The sequence below is a fragment of the Aethalodelphis obliquidens genome, unplaced genomic scaffold (genome assembly GCF_003676395.1).
Source record: "Aethalodelphis obliquidens isolate GAN/ISIS:26980383/991018 unplaced genomic scaffold, ASM367639v1 scaffold4, whole genome shotgun sequence".
Classification (NCBI taxonomy): Eukaryota; Metazoa; Chordata; class Mammalia; order Artiodactyla; family Delphinidae; genus Aethalodelphis; species Aethalodelphis obliquidens.
Window position 1 is genome coordinate 39,828,689 of NW_020837948.1, and position 16,044 is coordinate 39,844,732.

General features: G+C 39.3%; 1 protein-coding gene across 1 annotated transcript in view; it reads left to right on the forward strand.

The window, feature by feature from the left end:
* Positions 1-14,772, forward strand: part of PCSK1 (proprotein convertase subtilisin/kexin type 1) — a 42,501-nt gene extending 27,729 nt beyond the window's left edge. The window contains exons 10-14 of the mRNA XM_027100571.1: positions 3,250-3,483; positions 6,584-6,741; positions 8,138-8,271; positions 9,847-10,008; positions 12,107-14,772. Coding sequence (XP_026956372.1) covers positions 3,250-3,483; positions 6,584-6,741; positions 8,138-8,271; positions 9,847-10,008; positions 12,107-12,484 — 1,066 coding nt within the window. The 3' untranslated portion in view covers positions 12,485-14,772. The remainder of the gene's footprint in view (positions 1-3,249; positions 3,484-6,583; positions 6,742-8,137; positions 8,272-9,846; positions 10,009-12,106) is intronic.
* Positions 14,773-16,044: the final 1,272 nt, after the last annotated feature.

Genomic DNA, 16,044 nt, shown 5'->3' on the forward strand with positions numbered 1-16,044 from the left:
CACACACACACACACACACACACACACACACACACACACACACACACCTGCCCGCACTGAGAGTCCAAGTGGGAAATTGGTGTGTTGCCCAGAGACCCCCTTGATAAGAGGCTTTTACCTAAAACTCCCTTTAAAAGACTGGAAGCAAGAATTTCAATAAAGTGCCATATAGGCCAGAACTAGTTTCCACATTCAGAAAATAAGCCACTTCTGCTCAGCTAGTTAATTATTCCTTCGTGTGGGATGGCCAATATGGAAACAAGATCTACAATGAAGTATGTATGGTATTGGGCAGATTGGAGCTCTGAATAATATGGAATTTTCAAGACTGTCATACTCAACCACTCATCTTATAGATGAGTCCACTCAGGCCCAGGGAGATGAAGTGCTTTGCTTAAGATCACACAGGTCTTTGGCAGTAGAATATAATTTAATGTGCCTTCTGTTACTCCCTATTCTGACCCCTAATTGTCTTAATTAGTTATATGCTTGTATTCTTTCTTCCAACTCCTATTATTTTAGGTATAACATAAAACTGCCTAGACAGTTTTTTTCCAATATACATAGAAAATCATGCCCTGCCCTCAGATATTTTGATTCAGTAGGTTCAGGCCTTTATCAGTCACTCTCTGTGCTGTTTGTCAGGAGCTCAGCTGAGCAGAGAGAAAGCATATTGAGCTGCCAGGGGTCAGAGTAGCTTTAAAGCAACAGACCAAAAATGAAAGAGTTAAGCCTTTCATCACTTACTGTGATGGTAAAGGCCAGAGTCTAAAACCAGAGAAAACACTGACTCTCCCTATTCCATTTTCCCCCATGGAAAGGTGCACCAGCCGATGGTCAGGTGAAAGCATGGACATGGGGGTTGTCTCACTGTTGAGGAAGCCCCAACAGAAGGCTCTGGTAGTTTTATGGACTCTGGGGTGGGGCGGGGTGAGGGGGAAGGCTCGGAGTGGAGAAGTGCTGGGTACTGAGTCAGAGTGGGGAGAAGTATCTTCAAGGTTCCTTCTCCTCCCCCCATTAGGAGGCCTTGGCTGAGGGCCTGAAGAAGAGCTTTGCCCAAGGCCTCAGATAAGGAGACCTAGGCACGAAGGCGCAGGGCCTAGGAATGTAAATATGGGAAGAGCTTGATGGGGGAGGAAGGCCTGAGTCCTTGACTGCAGCTCCCTTCAGAGATGGTGATGCACGGGCTGTGCACTCAAACTGGGGTGGAGAGGACAGCTTCCCCGTGAGGCCCACCAGATAGAGCCTTTGCAGCGCTTATGATGAGGACTTAGATCTTAGCCAGCAACAGACTCCTCAGTGTTTAGGAATGTGTATTGCCTCTTGCTTGTCACCAGGGGATTGTTAAACCAGTCCATGATGGGCTCTGGGGAGAAAATAGCAAGTTGAGACAGATTCCCCTGATGATTGTTTCACAACCTAGTGGTAAGATAGAAACCTTGAAGACTCAACACTTAGGCATTTATTATTTAATAAATAATGCTTGATTGGCTTGGTAGAAATAATGCAGGTCTCAAAGCTAAGGAAAAGCTTGAGATCATGAAAGACTCTGATGACTAATAGCAGTAAGTTTTAAAATTGTATTTAAGGCTAGTTAAACACTTGCACACATTCAATCATCCAACCAACCGATATTTACCCAGCATATATACCCTGCGCCTGGCATTCTTCTGAGTGCTTGGTACACATCAGAGAAAAAAATCTCAGCCCTTCTCCCAGCTGATTCTAGCAGGGGAGACAGACATTAATAATACACAAAACAAATGAGTTGCTCAGTATGTTAGAAGATGATAAGCACTATGAAAGAAAAAAAAAAGTATAGCAAGGTAAGAGAGCTCAGGAGTATTTGGGGAGAATTGAAATCTTAAATAGGGTGATCAGGGAAGGTTTCATATTCATTATAACAGACCTGACAATCCCATGCATCTCTGATTTATCTTTATATTGCTGCTAAATTAATTTTGCCAAGACTCCTCATTATACCATTCCCTTGCTCAAAAATCCTCAGTGGCTCCCCTTTACCCAAACGATAAAGTATAAGCTCCTTTTCATGGCATTCAAGGCCCTCACCATCCGGCTCAGTACTCCAGCTCACCTCTTCCTTGCTTCAGTAAACCAGACTATTCACTGTACTCTGGCCACATCCTATCCTTCCCTGTCAGAGGTTTTGACCCATTGCCTCATCCCCTGTTCTCTCTCTTTCAACTTTTTGACATTCTACCCACCCTTTAAAAATCAACTCAAATATTTCCTCCTAGAAAAGCCATCCTAGATCTTTCCATCCCAAAAGAATTCTTTCTCTTCAAAGTTCTACAGTACATTATGCTATGAATACAGCATTCAGCAGATATATTATAGTTATTGAAAGACTTAGTTCATTTACTTGATTGTACACTTCTTAAAAACATGAACTACCTCCTTGAATATCCCCACACTATTCAGCATGGTGCCTTGTAAGAATGATCTCAAGTAGCTAAGAGCTTCTTGACACTTTTGCTATATAAAGAAAAGAGATAAAAAATATTTAAGAGTTGGGCTTCCCTGGTGGCGCAGTGGTTGAGAGTCCGCCTGCCGATGCAGGGGACATGGGTTCGTGCCCCGGTCTGGAGGATCCCACATGCCGCGGAGCGGCTGGGCCCGTGAGCCATGGCCGCTGAGCCTGCGCGTCCGGAGCCTGTGCTCCGTGTCGGGAGAGGCCACGACAGTGAGAGGCCTGCGTACCGCAAAAAAAGAAAAATTAAAAAAAAAAAAAAAAATAAATATATATATATATATATATATATATATATATATTTAAGAGTAGGTAGCCAGCCCATGTCTAAATCTGAGTGTTCCTAAGAAGGAAGTCAAAAGCTCAACTGTGGGTTCATAATGCTGAAAATACTAAGGCTGTTAATGAACAGCAGAAGATTGGAGAGCACAAAGGAAGTGCTGTCATTTTTAATTTTTGCTCCAGTTAAATGTAAGTACATAGGAATCAGGGGCCAAGTTCTACTTTTCTACAATGCTGAAAACCAATTTTACTCATGCTAAGATTGTAACTTATATGGTATGAGGAGAAGTTTTCAAGACTGTATTTTAAATTATGAATGAAAGACATAACAATAGTGATACACACAAAATTTATATAAGCACAGTTGCAAAAGATACCTCATCATCTCTGAATGGAGATGATTGTTTTTAGCACTTGCTTTTGCAAGGAAACTTCTTTTTGTCCCTTAAAGATTCTTTGGGTCACTTCCTCTCCAGTCCAAATCTCACCTGGCGAGATATGCAGCACTTGGTTGTCTGGACCTCTGAGTATGACCCACTGGCCAATAACCCTGGATGGAAAAAGAATGGAGCAGGCTTGATGGTGAATAGTCGATTTGGATTTGGGTTGCTAAATGCCAAAGCTCTGGTGGATTTAGCTGATCCCAGGACCTGGAGCAGTGTGCCTGAGAAGAAGGAATGTGTTGTAAAGGACAATGACTTTGAGCCCAGGTAAGTGTCTCCAGGAATTTTAAACAAATGTGTGTCCATGGCACTATTTGAGTATGACATTTGTCACTCTGCCTAATTTTTCTCACCTACCCTTCTGAAGTAGATGGAGATGGCATTTGTCAGTGTTCCCTGTGTGTCCATGAGGAATCACAGAGATCAAAGATTTGCAAATCATGTTAACATATTTGTATTTTCCTCTCATAGCCTACCAACAAGATAGCAGTAAGTTAATGTGCACAATTGTTTTATATATCACTAAGAAAAATCATTGCCAATTAAACTATTACCAACCATCAGTTCTTTAATATTCATTCCAAATTCAAAGATGTTAAAGTTTTTTTTAATGCATCTTAGAAATGATGAAATGCAGTACTTGCCAACCAGTGTTACCCCAAACCTACTTCCAAAAGAACCTCGCTTCATGCCACAGTGCTTTGTGATTCATGACTTTCCTTCCGTGAAGGATCTTTTATCATATGGCTTTCAATTAGACTACACCTCTCCTACTACATCTAGCTACGGAAGCAGAATCTCGTATCAAGGCAACTGCAATTATACTGAAGACCCACTCACACAAAATACCCAAGGGTGGGAGGCTTGGAGGCCCTGCATTAGGGAGAGAAAATCATTTCTTAAGAGGCTATATTTCAGTATTGGACCATTTTTTGATGGCTATAAGGCAAATCTGCTTGAATTCAAGGCCATGGCAAATAGCATTGTATTTAAGTATCTGTGTCTTCCTTAACATTTTTTTTCCTTTTTTCCCTTTTTATTTTATTGTGTTAAGAAGTCTTAACATGAGATCTACCCTCTTAAATTTTAAGTGTACAACACATAATTGTTAACTATAGGTACAATGTACAACTGATCTCTAGAACTTATTTATCTTGCTTAAAGTTTATGCCCAGTGATTAGGAACTCTCCATTCCCCCCACAAGCCTCAGGCAACCAACATGCCACTCTTTGATTCTATGAGTATTTTAGATACCTCATATAAGTAGAATCATGCAATATTTATCTACCTGTGACTGGTTTATTCACTCAGCACAATGTCCTCAAGTTGTATCCATATTGTCACATAAAGCAGAATTTCCTTCTTTTTTAAAGCTAATATTCCATTGTATGTATGGAATATTACGTATTCTTTATCCATTCATCTGTTGATGAATATCTAGGTTGTTTCCACATCTTGGCTACTGTGACTAATACTGCAATGAACATGGGAGTGCTAATATCTCTTTGAGATCCTGGTTTCAATTCTTGTGATAAATATTCAGAAGTGAGACTGCTGTATCATACGGCAGTTTTATTTTTTTTTAGGAAACTTCATACTGTTTTCCATAGTGGCTGTACCATTTTGCACTCCCACCAATTGTGCAAGGGCTCCAATTTCTCCACATGCTCATCGACACTTGTCTTTTTTCTTTTTTTTTAGTAATAGTCATCTGACTCTTAACAGGTGTTTTTTTTTTTTTTGCGGTACGCGGGGGGCCTCTCACTGTTGTGGCCTCTCCCGTTGCGGAGCACAGGCTCCGGACGCGCAGGCTCAGCGGCCATGGCTCACGGACCCAGCCGCTCCGCGGCATGTGGGATCTTCCCAGACCGGGGCATGAAACCCATGTCCCCTGCATCGGCAGGCGGAATCTCAACCACTGCACCACCAGGGAAGCCCCTTGACAGGTGTTTTGATGTGGGTTTTGATTTGCATTTCCCTGATGATTAATGATGGTAAACATTTTTTTTCACATACCTATTGGTCATTTGTATGTCCTCTTTGGAGAAATGTTGATTTAGGTCCTTAGTTCATTTTTGAATCAGGTTGTTGGTTTTTTTGCTATTGAGTTGTAGGAGTTCTTATATATTTTAGAGATTAACCCTTTATCAGATATTGTCTACCATTCTGCAGGTTGCCATTTCAGTTTGATTGTTTCCTTTGCTGTGCAGAGGCTTTTTAGTTTGATGTAGTCCTACTCGTTTATTTTTTGTGTGTGTGCTGCCTGTGCTTTTAATGTCATATCCATTAAATCAGTGCCAAGACCAATGTCATGAAGCTTTTTCCCTGTTTTCTTCTAGGAGTTTTACAGTTTCAGGTCTAATGGGTGGGTTTATTTCTGGGATCTCTATTCTGTTCTATTGGCTTGTATTTCTGTCTTTATGCCAGTACTATACTTTTTTTCTTTTGAAGTATAGTTGATGTACAATACTATATAAGTTGCAGATGTAAAATATAGTGATTTACAATTTTTTAAGTTTATACTCCATTTATAATTATTATAAAATATTGGTTATATTCCCTGTGTTGTACAATATACATTATAGCTTATTTTATACCTAAGAGTTTATACCTCTTAATCCCCTACCCCTGTATTGCCCCTCCACTTCCCTCTCCACACTGGTAACCACTAGTTTGTTCTCTATATCTGTGAGTCTGTTTCTTTTTTGTTATATTTACTAGTTTGTTTTGTATTTTAGATTCCACATATAAGTGATATCATACAGCATTTGTCTTTCTCTGACTTATTTCACTTAGCATAGTACTCACCAAGTCCAGCCATGTTGTTGCAAATGGCAAAATTTCATTTTTTTTTTATGGCTGGTTAGTATTCCATCGTATGTGTGTGTGTGTATCACATCGTCTTTATCCATTTATCTGTTGATAGACACTTAAGCTGCTTCCATATCTTGGCAATTATAAATAATGGTGCTATGAATACTGGGGTGCATGTATCCTTTTGAATTAGTGCTTTTTTCCTTCAGTACCATACTGTTTTGATTGCTGTAGCTTTGTATTATATTTTGAAATTAGGAAGTGTGATTCCTCCAGCTTTGATCTTCTTTCTTGGGGTTGATTTGGCTATTTATAGTCTTTTGTGGTTCCATATAAATTGTAGAATTGTTTTTTCTATTTCCAGAAAAACCTTATCATTTTCTTGTGCATTAAAATTACTTCATACCTAATCCTGAATTGGTTTCTACTCATAATAGAGAGAGACAACAAGCCTAGCTGAGTATCTCCTTAAGAATGTTGTGTACGTATTTCCATAAAATGCAAGGAAGAAGAGATACACTTTGTTCAGTGATGATTCTTTAATGTATTTAGAGCCCTGAAAGCTAATGGAGAAGTTATCATAGAAATTCCAACAAGAGCTTGTGAAGGACAAGAAAATGCTATCAAGTCACTGGAACATGTGCAATTTGAAGCAACAATTGAATATTCCCGCAGAGGAGACCTTCATGTCACCCTCACTTCTGCTGCTGGTAAATTTCAACAAAACAAAACAAAACAAAACAAAATTCAATTTCTTCTAAATTATGTGTTTAAATTTTTCAGTATAAATTAAATGATTTCAAATCAATGATTGATTTTTGTTTATATATAGACCTAAGTCTTCCCATAGACACTTTCAGGTCTTAAAAAATATGTTTGTTTGGTTTTTTTTTTTGCATCAGAACTCTGCTCTGCTCATTCAAACTGATCCTTAGATAAGCAAAGAATGAGGCCTATTCAAATAATACCAATTAATAAACCCTTCTGAGTTATGCATTTTCAAACTGTGCTCATTATCCCAGGTCACTGATCTATCATTCATTTCTCTCAGGTAACACATTAGTGAAAATTACTCTAATAATTAAGCTGACAGATATATCAGTCTCATCCAAGGAATTAAGTGGAAAAACTGAGAATTCTGATCCATGAAAGAGAGTTGAGGAGACTAACAAATTTTCCACAATTATATGATTAAGGCATATGATACGATATATGGACAATTTGTCCTTTCCTGAAAGGTTACTAAGTCAGACAAGATCATAGATGGTAAAGAGCTTGTGAAACATAAACCACGATCCAACCAGGAGAAGCTGTCCTAATCCTTTTTCATGTTTTAGTAGGGTTCAACTGACTAAATTTAATTCCCATAAGTGATGTATGAGAAAGATGAACTATCTCTATAATGCCCTTCCAGGATATGAACTTCCTAGAGGTTTGGAGTAAGTTCTGTTAATTCTGGAATTATGCTTCCTTAATACCTTGGAATTGGCCTGAAATATTGGCAGAATGCTTTTTCATTAATGGCCCTATAGTTCATTTGACACTTTCTCTTAAAAATATTATTTATTGATCTATAGAGAACTTGGATTTGAAAATTTAGAGTAACTACTCTTACTAGTAAACTACTTTTACTAGTAGCTTTTATATGACAAGAGATTAAATTATATATGGCTTTATTTTATTATGTCTATGCTACATTATAGACTCAGGCACCTATTAAATTTTCAAAACTTCCTCTTAAATTTCAAAATGATAGTTCCATTAATATGTATGTTAGGTCTTTGATGCTCTTCTTTAATGTAGTTCATAAACATAGTTCTCTGAATTCTCCTTATTCAGATAAACCTTACTCAATATATTCATCCATTATTTATTTTTCTACAATATTTATTGACAGCTTATTATATGTCTGGCAATGCACTAAGTACTGTGAATAAAAACTTTTTTATTTCCTGAGAATGTCTCCATCCTAGTATTATACTCAAAGGGAAAATTAAGAGGGCTAGTTTTACCCGGCTTCCATTTTCAGTTATCAAATGCTAAAGTGTGCCCTACTATCAGATCTGTTAGCACACTTGTTAATTTGTGATGCTTGCATGAAAACAGGAACCAGCACCGTACTGTTGGCTGAAAGAGAGCGGGATACATCTCCTAATGGCTTTAAGAATTGGGACTTCATGTCTGTTCACACATGGGGAGAGAATCCCATAGGCACTTGGACTTTGGGAATTACGGACATTGTAAGTATGAATGAAAGGATACAGAACCACAAGCTCACTTTTAAACACTCTGAAGCTCTTTTAAAGTTAGTGCATAAGAAAGGGCCCAAAGAAAATTTGATCACTCCTTATAGAGGTAAGGAGAAAGTTTAGTGTTTCAAGCTCTCCCCACTTGGCTATATAGAAAATAAATTTAAAAAAATTAGGCACCAGCCATATAAGAAGGAAGAAAAGATATTTTGATACACAGTGTGACAGACTGTGGGGCAAATCCAAGTATACCCATGTCATGTCAAAACACAGCCAGCCAGATGACCTACTCAGCCACCAGAATCAGCTGTATTTACAACCATAGTTAAATGCTACACCAACCTTGCTATGACACTCTGCTGGGGTCATATGACAGAACTCTTACCAATATTTACTGCAGTGGCTATTTAAAAGTAGCTTACTTGTTAGATAACATATCTTATTTAATATGACTTTTTGGTTTTGTTTCAGTTATGAAACAAAAGCATTTCTCAGTTTTCTTTCTGTTTGCTAACACTGATTTTCTTCTATAATTGTAACACACAGTCCCAAAAATAAAGTGTCTGAGCAAAAAGCCAAATACATTTGAATTATTTATTTTTATATCATTTCTCCAGCATTTTCTATAGGTGAGCATATAAATGAATGGTTTTTCAGGTCCAAGTTATTCTGAGATAGCAGTGTTATAAGTACCAGTAGCACCAGATTCAATGTCTAGGTAACTTTTTTAAAATAAATGATTTTAAATTCCTGGAGATGTTACTTAAGTTAATAAAAATTCTACAGTCATTGTTACTTTTTTTTCTCTGAGAATAGCTTTCATCTAAAGACTGCTAAAATTGTGATTTAGCAATGGAAGTTGTAAAAATTTCTGCTCTCGTAGGGAGAACAAGAAAACATTCTTAGTTTATGGTCCTGTTCCTGACCTTGGCTTCCATTCTTTAACTCAGTTTCACCATAAGGAAACTAAGAAAATCTGTTTACCAAGATGGGACTATTTTATACCAAGTCTGCAAAATCTGATTCTACAATTTTAGATTATTTTTAAAGATATTTTAGATTTTTTAAAAAGATATTTTAGATTTTTTAAAAGATATTTTAGATTTCAGCATTATTTTTAACATAATTGTTGAGTCTGTGAAAATTATTACTCTTCCCATAAATATACAGCTCTTAAGGACTGCTTAATGCTGAGGGCTATTTATATTACTCTGCAGACTTTTTTTTTCCCCAATGGAATGCTTCTACAAGTTGATAATTGATAAATATAATTCTCATTATATAAGATATAGTCAACTTTTCAAGGACACACCCAGTATAGAAAAGAAGGTTCACGTAGAGAGTTCTCCTTTTTTAATTGAAGGCAATTAATCAGTTTTTCAATCTTTGAACCTGTCAACTATCTATTTTCATAGGAAGAGTGAGGCCAGTGATTTTTGTCTTTGTACCCAGAGCTCTACACATGAAATGCACAGAATTTTAAAATTAAACTATAAAATTTAGCTATTTTGAAGGAGTTTATATTGCTCAGAACATACACTGAAATTATGTATGCTTACTCATTAGTCTGGAAGAATGCAAAATGAAGGAAGAATCGTGAACTGGAAGCTAATTCTGCATGGGACCTCTTCTCAACCAGAACACATGAAACAGCCCCGAGTGTACACGTCCTACAACACCGTTCAGAATGACCGAAGAGGGGTGGAGAAGATGGTGGATTCGGGGGAGGTCTGTGTGGCTCTGTTCTTACTGGCATGTTCTTTTGTGAACTGTAGTAGACAGTGTAGTGGGTGAAGCTGCCCCTAACTTTTAGGCAGGAAGTGAATCAAACATGGGTTGGCAGGGCTTCCCTGGTGGCGCAGTGGTTGAGAGTCCGCCTGCCGATGCCGGGGACACGGGTTCGTGCCCCGCTCTGGGAAGATCCCACATGCCGCGGGGCGGCTGGGCCCGTGAGCCATGGCCGCTGAGCCTGCGCGTCCGGAGCCTGTGCTCCACAACGGGAGAGGCCACAGCAGTGAGAGGCCCGCGCACCGCAAAAAAAAAAAAAAACATGGGTTGGAAGGAAAGGGAGTAGGAGTAAACTGTTTATTTTCCATAGGAAATTGTTTCATTCACCTATTCTTTTATCCAAAAGTTAGAAATTAAAATTAATGAATTCAAAATTATTCAGTTCTCTAACATGAATTTTCTCCATTTATAACAATATCAAATTTTAAAGAGAGCTGTCTTTTTGTATGATCACGTATAGCTAACATTTGTATTGCACCTAGTTTGTAAGCATTTTTCACATTGTCTCATTTAACGTATAATCCTTGTAACCTAGAAAGGATAGACCTCAATATATCCATTTTACAGAAAGAAGACCAAGGCTCAACTGATCAAATCATGCAGGCTTCTCTTTACTAATTCCTTAACTGACACTTCTTGGCAACTCCAAGGGGAGCTATAGAATCACAGTTTCTCTCAGAAAGTTGCCAAGGAAAGCTCAAGTCAGTCAGTTACATTCCTAGGTCTCAGCCTACTGAGGCTGCTGGCTTCTCCCTTATCAGATGGTGGGCAGAAAACACATTTTCTTTATCTCTGTATCCCCCAGGCCTCTAGCACAGTGCCTCAGAGGTAGTAGGTAGGTTATCAGAATTCCCAGAATGTCCCTTCCTGAATAGGTCTGGCTCTGTGACAGGTGTTTTGGAAGGTACAAAGACATTATTTACTCAAGAAATTTATAAACTAGCTGTGAGAAGGCCTCAGCTCATATTATGGCCCGTTTACATTCTGCAGAATAGCTTTCCTCTGGGACTCCACCTTGGAGGCCTCCTCTTCCCAATTCTGGAGGCAGGTGGACCTTGTGGGTATTTCTTCCTCCAAGATTCCTTAAGGGGTATTAACAGGACCATTTGGCTGTTAAAATACTGAAATGCTTCCACAACGTTGACAAAGAGCCGCTTCTCTGATGTCTCCAGTTCCCCCCTTCCCCGCCCACCACCCCAATCTCTTCCCAGGCCCCTTCTGACAACTCAGAGGCTGAAAGTGCAGCTCCTGACAGAGCAAGAGGCCTCTAGAAAGCTATTCCCACATGACAGCACTGTTGGCGCCTCTGTACGAGTTATTACCTACTTTATTATCAGCTCCTTCCCAAAACATGGGTGGGAGGAAAGGGAGTGGGAGTGGTAAACTGCTTCTTTTCCATAGGATGAAACCCTACTATCTTTTTTTTTGCGGTACGCGGGCCTCTCACTGTTGTGGCCTCTCCTGTTGTGGAGCACAGGCTCTGGAGGCACAGGCTCAGCGGCCACGGCTCACAGGCCCAGCTGCTCCGCGGCATGTGGGATCTTCCCGGACCGGGGCACGAACCCGTGTCCCCTGCATCGGCAGGCGGACTCTCAACCACTGCGCCACCAGGGAAGCCCCCTACTATCTTTTAAAATTTATTTTTTCATCCAGAAATCAGACATTAAAATTAATGAATTCAATATTGTTAAATTCCCTAACATGAATTCTACTACAGCAGGCTGACAAGTGAGGGAGACCGATAGGTATGAGCGCTTACGTACATCATCTGGTTCAGTCTTCAAAACCACCAGAAATGGAGGGATTCTTATTGCCATCTTACAGGAGAAGTTCACGGAGTTTAAAAAGGTGCCAAAGGTGCCTCAGTAAATGAGAAAATGAGGATTGAACTCCGAGATAGTGTGATTCCAAGCCTTGTGCTCTCTCTGTTCCCCAGACTGCCTCTCGAGGGGCAGGCAGTGGGCGTGTGCTGCAGCTGGCTTGCCTGCTCCTGAATAATGAGCCTTCTCTCCTTTGCCGGTGGCTTTCTGTGTTTCAGGAGCAGCCCACACAAGAGAACCTGAATGAGAACCCTCTGGCATCCAAAAGCCCCAGCAGCAGTGGTGTGGGGGGCAGAAGGGATGAGCTGGCAGAGGGAGCCCCTTCTGAGGCCATGCTACAACTCCTACAAAGCGCTTTCAGCAAAAACTCACCCCCAAAGCAATCACCAAAGAAGTCTCCAAGTGCAAAGCTCAACATCCCTTACGAAAATTTCTATGAAGCCCTGGAAAGGCTGAACAAACCTTCCCAGCTTAAAGACTCTGAGGATAGTCTGTATAATGACTATGTTGATGTTTTCTATAACACGAAACCTTATAAGCACAGGGATGACCGGCTGCTGCAAGCTCTGGTGGACATTCTGAGGAAGGAAAATTAAAATGAGTGGTGGTCCTAAGTTGGAAATAGTCATGCTTTTTCCTTCCCGTTAGATATTGCCTGTGTCTGAAGTGTTGTTTTGTCATTGATTCTTCTGCTTGTAATATCCTTTGCGGTACTTTTTCTTTTTCTCCCCAACCTGGATAGTTGAAAGCTATGAGCTCAAGCAGTAAATCCAACTTCCTGAATTGATTATAGCTCTTTCAAAACACATCTTCCCTGCCTGCACAAGTCAAATGTTTTGTTCTTTCTGGAGCCACGGTTCAGACGTGGTCCTCATACCACATGAGAATGCCTCCTCAAGCCTCCCATTTCATGTCTGAAAAGAAAAGGCATCACCTGGGCAACAGTTAATTTGAAAAAGTAATCTGCAAAAAATGAGAGGAAGGAAAACTATTCTTAACAGCTTGTCCTCTGTCTTTGCCATGTGGTGATTCAAATTTTGATGCCAAAGAAGGGTTTGGAAAGTCTCTAATGAAGGAGTTCACAATCAGACTCACACCCTGGGTCTTTCTACTCCAAAGTACTTCTCATTCAGGAAGTGGCCATTAGATCATCCTGGGGAAAGGCTGGGTTATTTAGATCCAGAAACAGGCCTCAAACCCTGCATTTTCTGGGTTGAGCAGTTTTAGAGCATTTTTCTTTGCTTGACTTGGTGTGCCATGGAGAGGCCTCCATGGATCTAAAGGTGACTGTGACTCATGCTGTGAGCTCTGGCCTTCCTCTCTTCCTCATTACCTTCTCCTTTCTCAGCCACAAACTAAATGCTGAGAGAGCTACTGATACCACTTTCTTAGAACAAACTTATACTCGGGACTTGGCAAATTCCTAATCATAATGTTTTTAATAGTCATAATAGGAAACCACTCATAACATGGAAAACCAATAACAGGAAAATATTCATAATAAGGAGAGCCAGTGGGAGGTTTCATTTGCTTTTTAAATTATGTTCATTAGAGCAGATTTTTCTGGATCTTTGAAACTGAGTGTTTATTCCTTGACACTAAAGGCCCTTCTCCAGTCTTATAGATGATAGTATCCAAATCCTCACCAAATTGTTTCCAAGCTTCAACTCAGAGGACACAAGCTGGCAGCCCAAAGGCTAGATTTTGTCTGGCCTGTTAAATGTTTTAAATATGTGAGTGATTATTGAAAATATGAGATTTCACATAAAACCTAATTCTCAGACCCATCTTCCCTCATCGCAACAGTTGGCTGGAGCTGAGTAGCAGCTGCCCAGCTAGACTTGAGCACATGCCCCCATGATACCCTGTTCCGTGCTGCTTATCACGGGCACCTTACAGGTCAGCATTCAATAGGCATTTGATTTTACCCTTTCCTGCACTAATGAACATGTACAAAGTGTAAATGCATTAGGAAAGAAATATCCCCAACTTCTTTCTGTATGATAATCAATAATTATTAAGAATCTGTCATGATCTAATTTATAGGCCAAAAAAAAATGGTATTTGAGACCCCTGAAAGTAGCTCTGAAATCCTGTTTGACTTACGTGTTTAATCTCACCTTACCCAGATGCTCATTTATACTAATTCATTAACTGCCAATCCCCTCACTTCCCACTCCCTATATGCTCACAAAGGTTCCAGTCACCTACAATACTGGCATTCTCCCACTGAGTTTGCTATTTGCAATTCTTCTATGAAGTCTGAACTTCATAAGGCCACACATGCACTGGACCAGGAAGAGAACTACATTGAACTAGATCAGGAAAAGAACCCTAGAGTCTGTCACTTGCTTTAAAGTGTGTTTGGTAAGACAAACTTTCACCCCCAATTCTACCACTTGAATTTGTGCAGAATGAGGGTATTTCCAGAGCAATACCCATGATGCATCTAGGATGTTCTCCTGAAAGAACTGCAGTATCACTCTGTCCTTGGAAGTATCACGTGTTTGATACATAGTGTTAGATAGAATTTTGAAAATTTCTGCACAACAAAAAGTATTAAATAAAGCTGAAAAGTACCAGAGAGTTGTTAGATCAATTTTCAACTAAAAAAATAAAGCTAAGGCCCAGAGAGGCCAATAAACAGTAAAAAATGAAAACTCATCCTATCCCCATTCCTAACCTAGTGCTAATTGTATGAAGCTTTCTTTTTCATTCTTCTGACAGTATCTTTTCCTGGTTAAAACCCCAACCAACCATTGGATTGTAGCCAAAGGTTCAATCAAGAGAAGCTTTAATGTTTAAATAAAGTCATGTTTGAATGTTTCCAACCTGGAACATACTGTTCAGACATAAAATATTTTTGTCAGTCTTTCTTAGTGCCTGTGTGGATTTTTGTGAAAATGTAGAAAAGGAAACTTATATAATATTTCCCTCAGAATTTTAAACTATATTTTCTTTACAGGTATTTATAATGCTTTACCAAATGCTTTTATCAAACAGAATTTTAAAAGGCATAATAAATTATATCAAAAACCAAAATTTTCCTGAGAATAAGAGAGTTTCATCCAATAAAATATTTTTGAAAGGCATGTTCCTCTGTCAGTGAAAACAAAAAGTGTAATATATATGTGTTGTGGTATTAAAAATGACATTTGTCTAGTAGCCTAATACAATGTGTAGCTGAGTTTAACATGTATGGTCTTAGCATTTTTAAAGGAACTCCCACATTATATACTTGATGCATTAACTAGAATATGTACAATATGCTTATAAATCAAAAGAATAAATGGTTTCTCACAAAGTCAAAAAAAAAAAAGCTTATGTTTCCAACAAAAACAGGACCTCCTTCTCTTACTTATTATATTTCCCAAATGAACTGTAAAAAGGAAAAGGTGAAGGTTTACATTAAGAAGTTAAATGGGCTTTCTTTCCTTTTTTATTAATTATTCTTCTTTATTTTTTGGCTTCACCACAGGGCATGTGGGATCTTAGTTCCCCGACCAGGGATTGAACCCAAGCCCCCTGCAGTGGAAGCATAGAGTCTCAACCACTAGACCACCCTAAATGGGCTTTCTTGAAGGTAATTTAAGAATCTGCTTAAATAGGTATATTTCATTTTCCTTTATAGCCCCGTCTTTCACTGTGTGAGTTGTATGATTGAGCGTTAACTAAAGTGTTGAGGGAAAAACAGAAAACAAAAAACCCGAACTACAGGGACTGCATGTGAGAGAAGTCATTTGCAACAGTTCACTAATCATGACATTGTTTATAGGCCAGATTACAGCAACTAAGCATTAACTCCCTCCCAGAGGGCCCCTCATTAGAAGCCCCCAATTCCTAACTCTGATCTCCTATTCTCAGGCCCATTTTTCTCTCCTGCTTCAAACCTTCATTCCAGGAATTTCCATCCACCATTGCAGAATCTGACCTCTTCCTACTGGGAGGTGGGAGGGGGAGTGTTGGTTTTCCCCCAAACCCCATTCCTTCCCCCTAAGTTATAAATACTCAGTAAAACTAAAATAATTTTTCAAGAATTCCAGAGGATTGTTCAACTGGCTTTTGTCCTCCATATCCAGCCACCTTCAAAGTCTTCCCACCAGGAGGGTTGAAGATATATCTCTGTTTTCTTTTGAATGCCCATTTGGTAACTATT